General features: G+C 38.1%; 1 protein-coding gene across 22 annotated transcripts in view; it reads left to right on the top strand.

Moving 5' to 3' along the window:
- Positions 1-19,895, top strand: part of ANKHD1 (ankyrin repeat and KH domain containing 1) — a 147,729-nt gene that overhangs the window by 80,281 nt on the left and 47,553 nt on the right. For 20 of the 22 annotated variants that reach the window (XM_075900082.1, XM_075900080.1, XM_075900075.1 and 17 more), the window contains 5 exons: positions 1,170-1,257; positions 1,968-2,095; positions 2,320-2,463; positions 3,868-3,970; positions 13,143-13,892. In XM_075900082.1, the coding sequence (XP_075756197.1) occupies positions 1,170-1,257; positions 1,968-2,095; positions 2,320-2,463; positions 3,868-3,970; positions 13,143-13,892 (1,213 nt within the window). The remainder of the gene's footprint in view (positions 1-1,169; positions 1,258-1,967; positions 2,096-2,319; positions 2,464-3,867; positions 3,971-13,142; positions 13,893-19,895) is intronic. The other 2 variants (XM_075900084.1, XM_075900083.1) reach the window with 1 other exon arrangement.

Genomic DNA, 19,895 nt, shown 5'->3' with positions numbered 1-19,895 from the left:
GTATTAAGCCTCCTCAGTCTCAGGAAAGAGAATAAGAAAGGTATTCCTATTGTTTTTAATAATCTCTATTAGGTAGTCCTAGAAAAGTGGCTGTGCTCATGAAAGCTCATACCACCAGCTACATTTTTTGTTAGTCTCTAAGGTGCTGCAGGACTATTCATTTAAAATTTTTTTAAATGGAATTACATAAAGGCCCTAACACATTATAAGGGTACTATTGCACATTCTCTTGGAGAGGAGACTTAATCCCCTTCCAATGTGGGGTAGATATCCTACACTTGCCAGCACTCTTTATGTGGTGTCGGTCATTCCTGTGTAATTGGCTAGTTCTTTTCCCACAAGGCTTGTATCATCTTAAGGGGAGAGAGAATTGATTACTAACTTCTGTGTTCGTCTCTTGTCAGTTTTCTGAGTGTAGCAGTGTCTCTTTTTTCCAAAATCTTTCATGTCACTTATGCTTTAACGTGAGCAGTCCAAATAAAACTTCCAGTTCTAGAGACTGTGTCTGCTTGGCTCTGAAGAGAATGTTTCACCATTGACATTCAGATTATTTTTCTTTGGTCTTTTCAACTCCATGTTCTCCAATTCTTCTTTGAGACAAATTACCCTCTCAGTATGGCTCATAAGGCTATTTGATCCAAATTTGTTGCATATAATTGATTTGGTGCGATTTTGTGGATGACAAGAATTCAAATGTTACCATTCAGAAGATTCAGATGTTGGCTGTTCTCCATATAGTGGTTTAGTTAAGAGATTTCCTCCATTCTCGCATCACCATATGTCTGTGTTCTCAGTGTTCTTTTCTTGAAAAAAAGAGCCATTTGAATAGTGTGTATTAGAGAAATGTTGGTGCAAATCCTTTGTTTGGAGATGATGAAACTGAACACAGATAAATATCGGGAAACTTTCCAGTGAGATCTATAAAATAGTAAGGGCAATGATGCGAACTTAGTGATATTTTCCAGAGGAATTCACTAACCAAAGACATTCATTGAGACCTTTTCAGAAAATTAAATGAAAATGCACTGATTAGGATTTATATAGAATATCCATTAAAATTAACAGAGGAGTCTGTATTGATAATCTGAAACTTTCAGCCACTAAGACTCTTGGTTGATATGTTTTGCCAGTATGTATAACACTTTTTAAAATATATACTTTTATAACAGGAGCATGAATCTGAAGGTGGAAGGACACCGCTAATGAAGGCTGCACGAGCTGGTCATTTGTGCACTGTACAGTTTCTTATTAGCAAAGGTAAAATATTAATATTGACTTCAGGGGCTGAAGTGTCACTTAACTGTCCTTTTAAATTTATCTGTTATGGGTTTAATTTCCTACTAGAATAGAATTTTTCCTTATGTCATGTATTTGGTTTACAGAGGTATGTGCTTAGTGCTCATTTTGGGTGAGATGATTTTTATTTCCGTTAACTCACGTTATACAGGTTAATTGCTCACTTTTGAGAGCATAAATACTTTGCTACTGAAAATGCCCCCCACCAAATTGTACAGATTAGGAAGGGGAAAGTATCAGTACCTGGTTATTGAATATTTCCCATATGATTTTCTAAAATGTTTTGCATTCACTTCTTGTCCAGAGTACTCGTCTTTTTAAAAGATAAATGAATAACCCCGTATTATGAACAGATTGTGATTCTGGGAATACAAAAACCAATTTTCTAACATTTATTTTAATCTCCTCCCTTTGCTCACTTACACTTCAGTATTACTGTACATCTTTTTGTGAAAGGATTAGGAATTTGGATGCAAATTCAAATGATCTAAAAATCTTCCTGTTTTCAGTTTTGAAGTCTTTGTTGTTGCTATCTTCATTCTGATTTTTTTATTGTAATTAACTTGCATCTTAGATTTGACACTCAAAATCAGAAAATACACCAGGTTTGTTTTTTTAATTTAAAGACAAAGAAATTCCTGTTAACTGTGCAAGAGATGTTTTCTTCCTAGGTGCCAACGTTAATAGGGCTACTGCTAATAACGACCACACTGTGGTATCGTTGGCATGTGCGGGGGGCCACCTTGCAGTTGTTGAACTCCTTCTGGCTCATGGTGCAGACCCTACTCATCGACTTAAGGTATTCAATTTAAATGCTCAGTCCTTTTGATATACTCATCCTTCATAATTGCTTATCCTTATACATTACTTGAAAGGAAAATACTGCAGAGTTTGCTTTGATTAAAAGGCAAGTCTAAACAATTTTAAACCTAAAAATGAAGAGACTTTTCTGTGAAATTATGTACCTCGGAGAATTGAACTCACCTTATTGTTCCATTTTCTCTCTCCAAACTCTCACTCCAGGATGGCTCCACGATGCTCATTGAAGCTGCAAAGGGTGGACATACAAATGTTGTTTCTTACTTACTGGATTACCCCAACAATGTTCTGTCAGTTCCTACTGCAGACATGTCTCAGCTCACACCACCTTCTCAGGATCAGTCTCAGGTAAGGCATGAAGAAAATTATGTCATTAAACCTACCTTTCCACAACAGAAAAGACACCTTTCTAGTAAGCGTCTCTTTTAATATTTAACAAGTGCAAACAAAGTTTAATGGAAATAAAATACAGATCAGAGACATTGACTTTTCCAAGTTACATATTTAGAAACTCTTATTAAAAAGGGGGGCGTAAATTAAGCTTTGTTTACTTAATTCCTGGAAAAATACATGTCTTACTTTTTAGTAATTTCTGCTCCCTAATAAGCCAGTCCAGATACAGACTTTCTAAGTGGCTCTTCTGCTTAATTGAAGTAACTCAGCCTTTGCCCTCTTGTCTCAGCATGTGTAAAGCCACATAGAAATGCACTGGAAATACTGCTGCTTGTTTTCCTTAAGCATTGGACTCTTCCATAAAGTAAAAGGCAGCTTATTGCATGTACCTGGGACTGTCAAAGTGGCCCATAAGAACTAGACTCCCTAAGAATGCTAGGAAAACCCCAGACTACAAAGAGATCCAAGAATCAGTCACTCAGGAAAAGAAAAGTTGCAGACAAAATCAAGTTATATTCAGAGTTTTGAAAACTGGATATATAATGTCTAGGCTAGTACCGTGTTCGAAGTACTTGCAAAACTGGCACATTTAACATGAAGTAGTTTTAAAGGCAAGAGCTTTTATTTAAAAAAACACAAGTATTGATTGCACTGGTTACTACATATGCAAGTTCAGTGTATGATTAATTTTCTCTGAGCAATGTCAGTTGTCAGTAGGGGCACATATCACTTGAAGTGGTAATGGTCGCTTTTTAAAAATAGATAACCTCCATTTAAAAAAACAACTTTCCCAACAGTGTTTGGATGGGAGGCTCTAATAGGTCCTTACTTAGAACCAATAAGTGAAGAATTACAGCTGCAGTAGCAAGTGTTGTGTTAGGAGTTCTTCACTGGTTTTCATACGCCTCCTTTCATGCATATGATTTGAAGAGGATGTAGCTAATGGAATTCCAACCTGGTGGCTTGTATTGGATCCCAGTTTACCTGTGGGCCTAATTTCCTAACTCTTTGTGACTGCTGGGGCCTCTCTTCCTCAAAATCCTTGGGACTCCCCAACACAGGAGGCAGTTTGTTTACCTTTTTTCTGGGTATGAAGTTTTAGGTAGTTCTACTTCATGGACAAGTAAATGCAGCGACTTCACCACTTTGGAGGTAGATGAAGAGAGAGAGTATGGCTGACTTTGCAGTTAATTTAGTATACTAAAAAAATGTTACTTTTGGAAGCGGGCATGTTAAGGAATAATGTGCAGCACACAGTTGGAAGGGAATGTACGCAAATAGGAATGTGCTTCTGGATTAAGTTATGAAACTCTTATGTGTATAAAACTGAGATGAGTTCTTTTTGAGTTGATTTTTTAGGTTCCACGTGTACCAATGCATGCACTTGCCATGGTTGTACCTCCCCAGGAACCTGATAGAGCTCCTCAAGAGAATTCTCCTCCACTCTTGGGAGTACAGAAAGGTCAGTATGTGGCCAGTTGAAAGTGTCTTGTTTTAGCATCTTGCAGGATTGGGGAAAGCTTTATTATAGTACTTCTGAAACTAATGTGTAGGTCAGTCCTCACTCCATCAATCCGAAATGTTGGTAATAGAGATGTAGTTCTAACAGGAGTGTGGTGTTCTTGGGAATGTAATTCATATGTATTATTGCATTGTGTAGTATAGAACATTGATTTCTGATCATGCTTATTGAAAAATTACTTCAAGAAAACGATCAATTACTGAATTTCCAATTAGTGTATTAGTAAGTGTGGGTGCAACCTCACAAAGACTTATGTACTGAGCACTGATCATTCTAAAATAGTTGCAATGAGAATATGGAAAATAATTACATCAGCCCAACTTTGTTTTAAACTAGTGACGTGAGTTAGGTATTGCCAAAACAATTAACTGTGAAACTACTTGTAGGAGATTCCTGATAGTGCCCAGTTTAAATTGTGGTTATGTCAGGGCTTTCATGATAAGCAAGGCTAAACTCATTTTCAGAAAGAGAAAATAATTTCAGTAGCTAAATGGCAGACATTTGGAAATGGATTTTGCTTTGAAATCTTTTGGGTCTGTTAAGCTAGTTCAGCGACAGAAAAGCATATATTGTGGAGGGTTCCAGATAGAGGCTCTACAGGCCTGCTAGCTCAGAGCAGGGCTGGGCAGACTTCTTGGCCTGAGGGCCACATTGAGGTTCAGAAGTGGTATAGAGAGCCAGATAGGGAAGGCTAGGGGAGGCTGTTTCCCCATCCCTGTCCCCCCAAGCAGCTAGGTGTGACCTGGCTACTGCCTGTATCTAAGCCCCACCCCCTGGGACCTGCCTGCCTGCCCATCCTCTCCCCCTCGCCGCCATCCAACCCTCTCTGCTCCCCACCCTCTGACTGCACCACTAAGCGCTGGGGCTGGCAGTGCTATGGCTGTGTGGCTCAGACACTGAGGGAGCTGAGACTGCAGGGGTGGGGCTGGGGATTGGGCTCCCTGGGTGGAAACTGGACAGAATAGTCTGTTGGGCCATGAGCTGTAGTGGGTCCCCATTCCCACCACTCACTCACTCACTCACTCACTCACTCACTCACTCACTCACTCACTCACTCACTCTTACTTTAGATGGTGGTTTTTGTTTTGTTTTTGTTTGGGGAGGAGGGAAATTAAGAAGATTTTAAAATAGAAATGTGAAAGTTGCAATAGATGGGAACCATATTGGCTAGGCCTTAGTCATGTATAATTTGGACTGTAGGAAGGAGTTAATGCCTCAGTGGCAGACTCAGTACAGGAAACTGGCTAGAAAAAAGGTTTGAAAACTAAGGTTAAATATGCAACCCTAATTCTCCATTCTGTGAAAATGTGATATGTCTTGATTCTCTTCTCATGATAAGTTGTATTTGTGAAATAACATCATAGGGTTTTTTTGGACTACTTAAGACACATGTATAACTGAAGTGGCCTAGTGGGTTGAGACCAGACTAGGACTTAGGAGACCTGGGCTTTCTTCCCAGCATTGCACCTGGTCTGTTGGATAACTGGGCAAGTCATGTTCCTCTCTGCACCTCAGTTTCACCATTTCACCATAGAGATGCCCATTGTGTATAGCACTGAGATCTCATGAAGAAAAAAAGCACAGTATAAGAACTAGGAAACATTATTAACATTTGCAATCTCAAAATCTATTAAACTGATTTAATAGAACACAAAGCAAACATAAGCATCACAGTGAAAAGTATATACTGGCATAGAAAAATTTACAGCTAAATTACAATATTGATGATCAGTGTCTCAGTGATAAACATATGGCTGAAAAATCACTAACCTCTTAATTGGCTCGTGGAAACACATTTTTGTATCTTATGGAGAGCTTGGTTTTCATTTTAATCATTGGAGAAATTAGACATATTGATTGCATACTGATTCACACCAGTACTTGTGGCCTTCACTTTTTAAAACTAAATTTTAAAATTTGGATGCAATTTGAGAATAGGTTGCATGAGAAAATAAAAATGAGTCCTGCTCATACATAGCTAGGAGAAGCATATTTTCAATGCTACTCAAGGATTTCTCTGAAGAGCAGCATGTTACTCAAGTTGCTGTTCAGAAGTGTATTGGTCCTCCAAAGAAAATATGCAGTTTTATATGTTCTGATGAAAGTAAAATGCATAATATCTGTGAGGAGTAAATATGGAACATTACAGTGAATGTAGGGTGTATAACCTCTTCTGTGTATCTTAGATTGTAGAAAAATATTTTAAGTAATATGTTGTCATATAAATCATCTGTCCTTCCCCCCTCTCTCTCTCTTTTGTGTGTGTGTGTGTATACACACACACACACACACACACACACACACACAATATTTAGCTTTTATCTAATAGAAGTAGAATAAGAGTTGTGTATTACTGTAAAATTTTCACTTCTAACTTTGACTTATGTAACATTACTGTTACATTTAGATTTTTTTTTTTGGTGTGGATTCTTTTGCTGGGGGGTAGGCAGGGCATTTGTACTAGAGGGTACAAAGAGAGGCCTGCTTGTTATTCCTGTGAAGAAAAATGCAGTGACTTGGTCAGGTGCTTAGGTCACAAAATTCACTTGCAATAGGAAAATAGACTTTTATACCCAAAAAGCTTTGACCAGATCTCTGACAAGGTTTACTCAAACTCTAACTCAGCTATTTCAAAATGAGAGGGTGTGATTTTTTCCTATTGGTATATCCATTAACTCCAGCACTACCAAGTTTTTTTAATTGATGTATTAAACTTTTGCAGCAAAATATTATAACACTTTTCATAATGAGGAGTTAGCAAATCAAATGTTGGGCTAGTGAAATCAGAGTGTATGCTGTTAGACGTGGCTTTTAGGCTTGAAGTGGACTCTACTAGGACTTCAAAAAAGCAGTTGGATTTAGGTATCTCAGGCAGATTGCCAGATTGGAGATGTAGGAGAAGAGTAAGGTTTAACATGTAAATAAATGGCCATTATATAACTAAATTGTTTTGACAAATATTTCGGAGAAAATTAAAACAAGTGCAAAAGTGACAACTGTCAAAAAGAAAATGGAAAATATAGATAATTATGCTGTCAGAATAGAAACTGGGTGAGCAAGAAGGTAAAGAATAATCAAAAGGAGTAAAATAATGTTTACTTAGTTTTGTAGAAAGCATTAGAATTCAAAGTGGAGAAATTACGAGTTACTACTTTTAATTTTTGTGAGTTGTAGTACACTTGTTAATGTCTGTCACTGCCCTCAACCTACTGAAATCAGAATTGCATAGTGTAATAAAGAATATTGACATAACCAAAGAAGGGTTTCCTTTAGCTAAAGTAGTGAGGAATGTATATCTGGAATTGAAGGACCCACACTATCCATGCATCAGCTTAAGTCTTTGCTGGCCATGGGTGTATGGTACAATGTTGACTATGAAATCTTAGGTGATCATGGATCTGTTACACAATGAAGCTCTTATGTGGTGATGTTGCAGAACTGTAGTGACTTGCTACACAGTGCTCTGGAGTAGTCTCACGAAAGTTTCTCAGCCAGATCAACAATCCTACTTCTGACCTTGATGAAAAAATAACTATTTTTTCCCTCACCAAAAAATACTGTCCTTCAGTAAGAAGGCAGATAAAATTTGGCAAGGCTAATCTAATGTGAGATCTTTTAAGTCTTTAACGGTAGTTTAAGTATCTTTTAATAAACAACTATTTTTCCTCACATGATATCAGAATTCAGTCTTAGACTTTTTCAGCCCAGAGAACTTTCTGTTCATTCCTCTGCAAATGTAACCTGTTAGTCTCATGTGTTACTATAGCGTAGGCTGCATCAGCTGTCTGTCCCCAGCAGGTGTAATTCTCAACATCACAATGTATGCATCTAATCCTCCTTCCGTTTTTTGAATGCACACTTAGACGTGTTGCAGTACTGGCTTTACAAAGAATATTAGCAGTACTGAAGTCAGTCTTGTGTTACTATCTCTATGGTAGATTTCAGTTGCACAAGTGTACATACTTATCAGATTACAGTTCTTTGTACACGTATTTAAAATAACTTGCAATAACTGATATATTAAAGCTAAAAAAGCAAGATAAACATAAAATTGTATAATATGGAAATAAAATTTACAAATTAGGGGTCATGCAAACAAATTAGCCCACTTATAGTAACTGTGCTAACTAACCTCTACAGTTCTTATGATTTTATTCATGCAATTATAAAATACAACCCATTAATGTAATTTTTAAAAGGCACTTTGAGTACCTAAGTATTTCTTTGTGATATGAATAAACTATTGCAATGTTATGATTTGGGTTCTGTTTTTACACCTATGAATTATCATGCATAGTGTGTATTCAAATTGTAACCCCTCTTGTTCAGCACAGGGGGTGCGAGGGGAAAGCACTTGATTGCCTGGTCTGGTTAATTCCCTCTAGGGCAGCTGGCATTGGCCACTGTCAGAAGACAGGACACTGGGCAAGATGGACCTTTGGTCTGGCCCAGAACGGCTGTTTCTACGTTCTTAACCATCATATGAATATGCATGTTAAAGTATCCCAATCAATTCATATTAGCCAATGGAATTTTATTACTCTTTGTACAAAGGTGTTAATGTCCACTGATGTCTTCTAAAAGTTAAGCTTAAAAAGGAAAAGAAACATTTAAATACTTAATTCTAGGTTGCTGGATGTCTGAGGTTTAAGCCCTGTTGAACCTGTATTTCAAGAATTAAAATACATAACTTTGCCTTGATTTTTTTTTTTAGAATCTACAATATGTGTAGGTGCAGTGGGTGTTAAGGATGCCATTGCACAACCTTATCAATAAATTAAGAAAATATTATGTAGATGAGGCTACTGTAAGGTGGGTACTGTAAGGTGGTTGGATACTCAGAGTAGTTATCTACTATCACAGTCATACTGGAAGGGCATAACAAATGGGGTTCCACAGGGACCGGTTCTGTTCTATATCTTCATCAATGAATTAATGGCAGAGAGATTACGTTTATAATATTTGTGGATGATACCAAGCTGAGAGGGGTTGAACATGCTTTGGAGGATAGGATTATAATTCAAAATGATCTGGAGAAATGGTCTGAGGTATAGATGGAAATTCAATAAGGACAAATGCAAAATACTCTACTTAGGACGGAACAATCAGTTTAACACATACAGAATGGGGGGAAAAAAAACTATCTAGGAAGGAATACTGCAGAAATGGATCTCAGGGTCATAGTGGACCACAAGCTAAATGAGTCAACAATGTGACACTGTTGCAAAAAAGAGCAAACATCATTCTGGGAGGCATTAACAGGAGTGTTAAGACACTAAAAGTAATTCTTCCATTCTTCTCTGCACTGATTAGGCTTCAATTGGAGTATTGTGTCCAGTATTTAAAGAAAAATGTGGAGAAACTGGAGAAGGTCCAGAGAAGAGAAACAAAAATGATTAAAGATCTAGAAAATATGACAGGGGGAGGGGAGACTGAATGAATTGGATTTGTTTAATTTGGAAAAGAGAAGGCTGAGAGGTGACATGATAGCAGCTTTCAGGTAGCTAAAAGGTTATTAGAAGGAGTAGAGAGAGAAATTATTCTCCTTAGCCTCTGATGCTAGGACAAGAAGCAGTGGGCTTAAATTGCAGCGAGGGAGGTATAGGTTGGACATAAGAAAAAGCTTCCTGTCGGGGTGGTTAAGCATTGGAATACATTTCCTAGGGTAGTTGTGGAATCTGCATCTTTGGAGATATTTAATGGTGGGTTAGATAAACATCTGTCAGGGTGCTTGGTCCTGTTGTGAGGACAGGGACTGGCCTTTATGGACCTCTCAAAGTTCCTTCCAGTTCTAGTGTTCTAGGATTCTGTGATATATATCAAGAAGATCTGAAAATAATCTGTTTATTTAATTTTGCATTAAGATTTCCTCCCTCAGTCTGTCTTTTCATATGATGCTGTAGTGAAGGTAGTATTGTTACATTTGATATTAGAGTATTAAATATTGGCATTGTCACAAGTATAACTGAATGTGGCCTCCTGTAAAATGTTATTGTGGGAATCATGAAATCCATCATAAATTTGACTCTTTTGGACCTGCTGTTAGGAGCAAACATTTAAGGCTGTGCTTACCTGAAAGTCTGTAAATCTTTGCAGTTAAGCCTTTTTAAAGTGTGAAGTGAATTATCCCAGAAAAACAAATTTTAGATATTTAAAAATTAATATTTGAGGATTGTAGTTACTAACAAACTTTATTTACAGTGTAAACTTCAAAGTCTTGATAAAGTCACTTAAGATTCAAACACTCACCTTTATTCTTATTTACCCCCCTCCTTCCATCAACAAGATTACAGGCTCAGATATTTACTGTCTTAGAAAAAGTTATATAGTGTCCTGAAAATGTGCAGTTGATTAAACACCTCCCTGCTCTCATCATTGCTGGTGGAAAACATGTACAGGAAGACCCCTACTTAGAAATGGGTTGTGTTCCAAACGTTTGTAAGTTGGTTGGTTGGAACTTGGAACACACATTCTCCCAGCAACAATGTTATAAATGGTAGTTAGGTTCCCAGGCCTGCCCACAAAAGCCTATTTAACCCATAATGTAGCTGAAATACTGTATATTTGCAATGAAAAATAGTAGAAATAGTTTATTTAACCTTGAATGCTGGTGCTTGAGGAAAGGCAGGTTTAATTAGAGGGGGAGGAGGAGGATGTAAATGGAGTTTCTGAAGGGAACTTCTTGGCACCTCCTAGCTGTCACCGCTATCACTACCCCTTGAGTTCTATGGTGGCTGCTGGCCTACCCCTCATCCCCCCCCCCCCAGTTGCCATTTCTCCTCCTCCTCCTGTCCACCTCCTGTGGGCTGCATGCAGCCCTTGTTCACCAGGAGACGGCAAGTGGGGGCTGGTGGGGGGGGGGGGGGAGGAGGGGGCGAGGACAGGGGAAGGCTGTGCAGCCAGCAGCTGAAGAGAAGCATTGGTTTCAAAGGGCCACTTCTCTCTAGCCTATGGCTACGTGACCATCCACTGCTTCTCTGGAGTCCTCTGGCCAGCAGTTGTGCTGCTCACCACCACCTGTGCCTCTTGCCTGCTGCCCTGAGGCTGCAGATGAGCTTTTGTTTCTATGTGGGTGTTTGTGAGCCAGATGTTTGTAACTGGGAGTGCCTGTATCTTGTTACCCTTCACATATTGTCCACAGTACCATGCCCCGATCTGCCCGACAGCATACTGTGTGCTGGGTTCATTTTTCCTGTAATGGCTAGAGACTGAATGCTCTGGATTCATACCACAGATCAGTTTTTCCCATGTACCCCTTGACCATGTGAACCACAGACATCCACGCACCATTGGAGAATGGGCCTAAGAACCTCCTGTGCCTCAGTGCTAAAACCTGAAAATGGCCTAGTCCAGTAACTTGCTCTGAACGAAGACAAAGCATACAAATGTTCAGTTGCAAAGGGGTTTTGAGTTAAGTGGGCACAAGGAGCTGGGCTGCAGGTCAAAAAGGGACTAAGAACGATCCCTGTACTCACTATCTGAAGCAGATGCTGAGTGATGAAGTTAGCTGTTAAACACAGTGGTCTCAAGCCATAGCCCTGGTCCAGCTATGTTGAATTGTGGAGGATTCTTCCTATTTTTGATGAGGATTAAGTTATTCTGAATGTAATTTTTCCAGTTTTATCTGTTGTATTTTTCAATATATTAAATGACAAGGAATGTTGTGAGCAAGACATGAGAAGTCATTCTTCCGCTCTACTCTGTGCTGATTAAGCTTCATTTGGAGTATTGTGTCCAGTTCTGGGCACCATATTTCAAGAAAGATGTGGAGAAATTGGAGAAGGTCCAGAGAAGAGCAACAAGAACGATTAAAGGTCTAGAGAACATGACCTATAAAGGAAGATTGAAAGAACTGGGTTTGTTTAGTTTGGAAAGGAGAAGGCTGAGAGGGGACATGACAGCAGTTTTCAAGTATCTATCTAAATGGGTGTTACAAGGAGGGGGGAGGAAAATTGTTGTTCTTGGCCTCTGGGGACAGGACAAGAAGCAATGGGCTTAAATTGCAGCAAGAGAGGTTTAGGTTGGACATTAGGAAAAACTTCCTACTTATCAGGGTGGTTAAACACTGGAATAAGTTGCCTAGGGAGGTTTTGGAATCTCCATCACTGGAGATGTATAAGAACAGGTTGGATAGACATCTTTCAGGGATGATCTAGATAGTGGTTGGTCCTGCCATGTGAGCAGGGGACTGGACTTGATGACTTCTTAAGGTCCCTTCCAGTTCTAGTATTCTCTGACTACTGTTACTGTGAAAATTGGTGTCCAGTAAAGTAAGCTAGAGTTTTTGCTCCCCTTTCAGTTTTTTCATATTAATATTACATTTGGTATATAAATACCTAGTAGATTTATTCTTGAGATTGGTCAGTTCCGACTATCACGTAGCAGTATACAGTTCTTTTGTTGTTTCCTCAAACTAAAGCTGGCCTTCTTGAAGGCTCTGATTGCTTTTAAGCACCTGTGAATGTGCACCACCAATGAAAAAACAAAAACTTAGCTGAGAGCACTCTGCTAATCAACTGGGCAGTATTTGAATCTCTCGAGTGGTTGCACAAGCACACAGCTTGCAGGGAACACTGTTCTAGATACAAAATTTGTATCTGCACCCATATCTGCAAAAATGAGCTGGGGATATCCACAGATTTGCAGGGTTATAGAAATGTGGTCTAGAAATAAAATGCTAATGTTAGTTTCCCTTCAGTATAGACAGCCTTGTTTTTACCTTTATTTTGGAAGTTACCTCTGTGTAAAAGGGTTTGTCCTGTTTCTGAGTTTAGTTTGCTAATTTTCTTTTCTTAGAGCAACTTCATTCAAACCACTCAGTAAGTTATTAAAACAGTCATGTACTGCATCCTCTGAGCGATTTCCCTGATACTCACTGTCATGAGTCTGAGGGCCTTTTAAGCTTAAAATATCTGTATTGTAAAGGAGTTAAGGATCAGTATTTAAAATTCCAGGTATATTTTTCCATCTATCTAATCTGGAGTGTAGCCTTTAATTTAATTCATGGGTTGACGGATGTGCAGTTTTAGTTACAAAGTTTTGGGTCGGGAGAGAGGGGTGGTGTGGGGTAACTTCAGCATGGCATTTTTTCAAACATTTTTCATGTGCTTAGGTACATCCAAGCAGAAGTCAAGTTCCCTGCAGGTAGCAGATCAGGACCTACTGCCACCTTTTCACCCATACCAGCCTTTGGAATGCATAGTTGAAGAGACTGAAGGCAAGCTGAACGAACTTGGACAAAGAATTAGTGCTATTGAAAAAGCACAACTTAAATCATTGGAATTAATTCAAGGTGAACCTTTGAATAAAGATAAGATTGAAGAACTTAAAAAGAACAGAGAAGAACAAGTACAGAAGAAGAAGAAAATATTGAAGGAGCTACAGAAGGTGGAAAGGCAGTTGCAGATGAAAACACAGCAGCAGTTTACCAAAGAATATTTGGAGACCAAAGGTCAGACAGACACACCACTTCCCCTGCAGCAGCAGTGCCCACCCACAGGTGTCTTCCCAGAAGTGGAAGGAGATGAGGGTCTACCAGAGGAAAACTTTTCAGAGTTACCTCAGGTTGACACAATCTTGTCTAAAGATGACGAGCAGCAACAGTCTTCACCACCTGCTGAGCAAATAGAATTTGTCCCTATCCAGGCATTGTCAACACCTCAATGTAATTTTTCCGGTAATTTAGGTTATAATGGGACAGATTCTCTTGACCTTCAGAAAGTACTAGGTAATCAGCAAAATGTAGGACAGCAGCAGCAAATTGCTGGACATGGGCAGGGGCTGTTAGTTCAAGAACCAGACGGATTAATGGTTGCCACTCCAGCACAGACGCTTACCGACACTCTTGATGACCTAATAGCAGGTGGGTTAAGAAATATACATATTTTTGCATTAACTTGTGTGCTCCGTTTCCTTTTTTTCTGTCTTCCCCTCAAAAAAGACATCTTATGGTTTTCCAATTTGGGAATACTTGCTTAGGAATATTTAATTTATTAGTGCTATTAATCTTTAGACACTTCCAAATTCTAACATGAGGGTTTTTTCCTATTTATTTTGCCAAATTGCAGAAGGCAAAGAGCTAAATTTCATTTTATTAGAAGCCTATTATAGCAGCCCTTGCAGCCTCATCTTTTTTTAATATTTTAAGGAAATATTATTAGCAATTAGTAGTTGCCATTAGGAAACTTGAAATCATGACTAGTTTTACCTACATGGATTTACTTAATGTGGCAGTTGTTTCCAGTGAAGTAGGAAAGCCTTTGTTTTGTCACTTGTACTGACAAATGTACCACTATCTTTCTTCTGGAAGCACTGATACAGATTTAAACACAATCTAGCCTCTTGATACAGATTCAAGACCATCTGTCCCTTAGTGCTTATTTATAAAAATTCAGTTGTGTTTTCAGAATAAATTTCAAACATCACTTATTAAAGTAATATGATTACTGTTTCACAAAATTTAAAATGTCACATACTATGAGGGATCAAATGGTAGTGGACCCACAGGATGAATATGCTACATTTGGCTGTCTGGATGAAAAGCAAAAATCAAAACGTTCCTGGCCTTGCAAATAAGTGTATGAAGATACAAGTAGAGATGAATCAAGGTTTCCCTACGTAAGGTTATACTTGCCTCTTTCCATAATGTGGCTAGTATTATATTTGTGGTGCTCGCTTCAGGTATCTAGCCAGGATTTTTATTTTTTGGTGGAGGTGTGAAAGATCTAGCCACAATTGTATGCATAGGCAGGTCAGTCCTGACTGTCCTATTTTTATTAGTGTTTTTAATCTAGCATCTCTCTCACCTCTTCTCAACTATTTCCGTCTGTCCCTTAGTCTTTATTCTCTTGTCTTTCTTCCTCCTCAGTTAGTCGCTGCCCTATTCTCTTAATTTCATCTCAAGCTTTTTAGAATTTCTGACTAAGACTTTTTGCTAAATTTCACAGGAGTCTCCAAACTAGTAACTTGCTGAAGTACATGTATCAGGACACACTGCAATTTTGCAGTTTTCCCTCAAGCCCTATTAGATACTGTGGGATAGTTGTAATAAGTGTTACAAGATCAACTGCTTTCAGATGGTGATGTATAACTTCATTCAGAGAAACTCTCTGTAGCATGTGAGGGAGAGAGGGCTATGGGTCCTGCTTCCTGACATTTTTGTTGTCCCTTGTCACCCCAAGTCATGTTTCTGCAGAGCATAAAGAGGAATGAATTTACTTAAACATGAGTAAACCTGGATTATTCTTAAATGATCTTATGGAAATTCTAATTGGAAACTTTAGAATATAGTGAGGCAAACATTGGGTTTAATGCAGATGATTTACAAGATCTGAATTTTGGGATGGGATATTATTGCTATGACATGTTGTGTATGCAAGTCTGCCACAAATCTCTAAATGGGTCGTACAACGTACATTTAAAAAGCTGATGGTCACATTTTAAATTACTAATTGTATGGTCTTCATTTATATCTAATGTAACTGCAGTAGTAAAAGGAGAACTTGCAGTGATCATCCTAATAGTGGAATTTAGCTCTTGTTTATACTAATGTTGCATTGTCTCACATGAAATATCTTAACTAAATTCCCAAAAATGTTAACGATAAATAGTTTAATCTTTTAAAAATGAATCATTTTGTGCTTGCATTTCCTAAATTTAGTTAGCTTAAAGTCAGATATGAGACACAGAAGATTTACTATTTAAACGCTTGAATTTATTTACCTGACAGATCCCTAACACATATTTCATCTAACCTAAAACCCTGGTGACATATTCAGCAATATGATCATGAAAATCCTGCATGTTATCCATTAAAATCACAAAACTGATTTATTACGATCTAACCAATTTAATGAAAATTATATTTTTATAAAAATGAAGTTTTTACTTGTATTTCTTTATTAAATTTAACTGGCACTAACAATATCTGAAGTGCCTCAAGTATATCTCAGGGATGGGCAACCACAGATAGTGGGTGCTGTGCATGAGTGGCCCTTCACCTCAGTGGCCCATTGGGGTTCTACCTGCAGCCCCATGGCCCAACTGCTGCCCCCTTTGCACGCCTCTCACATTGGGGCACCAGTGCCCGACACTTACCTGCTCCTTCCTCTCCCTTCCAGCACTTTTGGAACATGCAAATTGCCTCATTTGTGATTGTCCTTGCTCCTCATTCTCCCTGTCAGCGATGGCATGCTGCAAACAGCTGATTCATGGCATTCCAGCTCAATTTGCAATCAGGCAATTTGCAGCTCCTCAAAGTGCTGGGAGGGAAGGGAGAGGCGTAGGATGTATGGAGCTCTGGTGCCCCAGTGCAAGAGGTGCATAGGAGAGGGGTGTACCCAGGCGGTTTATGGGTTGCAGGTAGAGCCTTAATGGGCCTCATGCAGCCCATAGGTCAAAGGTTGCCCACAGCTGATGTTAATATATTTCCAATAATGCAGCCATGAATGGACTTCAAAAATCCCAGCTAAGTATGTTGTTGCTACTGAGAGTAACTGAAAGTGGTGGTATTCCACTCATGTTTTTCCCCCTGATTTTCTCAACTATAACTTAAACTTTTTGGCTACGTCTACACTGGCCCCTTTTCCGGAAGGGGCATGTAAATTTCACTAGTCGTCGTAGGGAAATCCGCGGGGGATTTAAATATCCCCCGCGGCATTTAAATAAAAATGTCCGCCGCTTTTTTCCGGCTTTTAAAAAAGCCGGAAAAGAGCGTCTAGACTGGCCCCGATCCTCCGGAAAAAGTGCCCTTTTCCGGAGGCTCTTATTCCTACTTCAAAGTAAGAATAAGAGCCTCCGGAAAAGGGCACTTTTTCCGGAGGATCGGGGCCAGTCTAGACGCTCTTTTCCGGCTTTTTTAAAAGCCGGAAAAAAGCGGCGGACATTTTTATTTAAATGCCGTGGGGGATATTTAAATACCCCGCGGATTTCCCTACGACGACTAGTGAAATTTACATGCCCCTTCCGGAAAAGGGGCCAGTGTAGACGTAGCCCCTGAAGATGATCAGGAAAGAATTGAGTTACTTTGCACTAGTTGTCAGAATCCACACTGACACGTCTTCTAATAGAGATTGAACCTTCAAAGTAATGAGCTCACATCTCATCATGAAGTTACATTAAAAAAATCTTCAAAGAATCTTAAACTTGTTTCACCTTAACTTCACATTTTATCCACATTCAGGGTGCTCTTGAACACTGCACACTGGCAAGGTTGGGCTCAGATTATGGTGCTGTTTAATATGGGAGGAGTTTTGCAGTAGAAAATATGGAAATGGAAATAAAGAAGTCTTAAATACACAAACTACAGTAGTAGATTTTTATATATAATGACAATTGCTACCAGGTCCATTGTTTCTTGAAAGCCTTGTCTTTTTTTCTTAACAAACAAAACAAACTAAATTTTCAGAAAGCCTTTTGGGAGAAATGTCCCATGATTGCCCTACCTCTGGTAGAACTGCACCAATGACCGCAACTGTGGGAACATTAGTGTAGAAAGGGCTGCAGCATTTTTACTACTGTGTATGATAGCCCAACCCAAATGGTACACAATGATAAAAATACTGGCAGTAACTAGTGTTCTTTTGATACTAATGCTTCCACTATCCCCTGGAGTCGTGCAACAGTGGGCAGACTTCTCAGATGTCCAATTTAGACAAGACTTAAGTTTTATAGCATGAACTTCCTTAAATCTCTCCAAGGAATGTCTTTATTGAGCAATTTTGATATTAAACGTCATTATAACTCTTCATTATTGACCAGATTGGTAGTTTATCAGCTAAAAGAAGTGCTATTGTGACTAACAGGGCAATTGATGTTACTGAAGGTTTTGGATTGTAATGTAGAGTTGGAGGTCTTAAATTTTGTAATCAGGGAAATTTATGGTTAAAACTACCCATTTTGTGAATTCACCTTAATGACGTCTGTGATCCTGTATACCGTCTCTGCTGCAGTAATTAAGCAGCATTTGGAAAGTTAAGATGAACTCCTAAATTTAGAGTGAATGTGGTTGCATTATCCTGAATGATAAAACATAAATTGAATTTCTTTAATTCTGTAGGAAACATGCATCTAATTCTGAATCCCTTCGCTGAAGTTGTACTATACTAGTTGCAGGGTTTAATTGGATTTTATAAAGGTGAATTAAACTATTAGTTCAGTGCGTAGAATGTTAACAATTAGTGCTTATTATATCTTCTGAGACTTGATAGGTAAACCTAGGTTCACAGTTTTCTGACTTCATTGTACAATGACTGCAGTTCTAATTTGGCATACAAGACATTACATGCTATATAATAGGAGGTTTTGTAGTTTATATTGCATGCATACATGTATAGCTTTGTCATTTAACCACATAAGTTAAAAACTTTTTGGTGACTTCCTCGGGACATTGTTACATCCCTTTGTTGCCAGTTTCTGTATATTATCCAATTTGCTGATTTTTTTGCTCTTGTCAATTTGTGCTGGTCAGTCATCCTTTTCATTTGAACAATAGATCTTTTGTACCTTGCTTCGGTCTGGAATTCTTTCCTTAGAGTTGGTTAGTGACTGAATCTGAATTTATAAATGTAAACTTTCAGTTTACTGAATGCTTGGTGCATTAATTTTGCTAATTTTTGTTTGGCTCTGAAATCTATGCTTGTGAATGGTTCCACAAAATTTGACATGTTCATTTTTTATTTCTAGAATCATTCATAAAAATGACTCTGGGCTATTGCCCAGAATAATTCTGGTCACCAATATAATCTACAGTGGAAAATGTTGACACAATGTGAAAAAGTAACAATTATATCTCTGCACATTCCTTTTTAAAATAACACAGGTTAAAAGTTGTTTAGTCTGAACATTAACAGATTGTCATTAGTTTTTAAACGATAAATAGATCACAGTGTGATGGTTTATTGCTAAAATAGGATTTTAAATTATTGGGGGTTTTTTAAATTCTAGGGAGAGCTCTTACAAAAGAGACCAGACAATACTCAAATATTACAGATTTACATTCATGGAAAAATCAAAGTAAATGAACCTACGTTATTAGTCATACTGTCTTTGGATAGGTAAAATTCTTGGTGGCAACTGTCTTTATTACAGTATTTTATATACAGTAAAATGAAGTAGATTTAGTAGTTCATAAATAAAGTAGTTGGTAATCTAATTTCACTTTCATACTGCAACTGTCAGATCAGTGTCAATCTCTGCTCGCCTTAACTCCTTGAAATGTTTTAATGCTTAAAATGTGCTATGGACCTTGAGCAAAATGCCAGATTATCAAAGCAATAGTTCCTAGTCTGGTTCCCTGTAATCTGCCCAAATTTAAAAAATACCAGTAATATTTTTAATATCTCAGAGGATTTTTCTTAACATTACTAGTGATTATTAGAGTAAAATATATTTTGAAAACGTTTAGGGCCTCCATAAACTTACAAAGAACGAATGACGAAGCCCTAAAAAAAGTGAAGTCATTTAAACTTCGGACTTATTTAGGCAACAAGTTCATTGAATATGTTGCGAATAACAGTGTTCTTTAAATATCTTCTTAGTATTTTCTGTAGGGAAGCATCTAAAACCAGTTTTGTCACAAAATATTATACAGAGCCCAAATTCCATGTGGTGAAACACTAATTATTTTTAATTCTATATATTGATAATTGTGTTTAGCTAATCTGTATACTTGCACTTCTGTCTTCTCATTAGGATCTAATCCTCTCAAGTATATTGTGTGCCTACATGTCTTTGTTTCGGAGGTTAAGCAGCAAACTTGGCTTTCATGTCAGTATGAGTTTTTGTGTTTGTGTGATATTGCACTGCACCTTGTAACTTTAGTGCATAAAGAAGTTATTTACTTGTTCCCATAACATAAGAACTAGGG

Source organism: Pelodiscus sinensis, chromosome 17 (assembly GCF_049634645.1).
Source record: "Pelodiscus sinensis isolate JC-2024 chromosome 17, ASM4963464v1, whole genome shotgun sequence".
Classification (NCBI taxonomy): domain Eukaryota; kingdom Metazoa; phylum Chordata; order Testudines; family Trionychidae; genus Pelodiscus; species Pelodiscus sinensis.
This window is presented reverse-complemented; position numbering and strand designations above follow the sequence as displayed.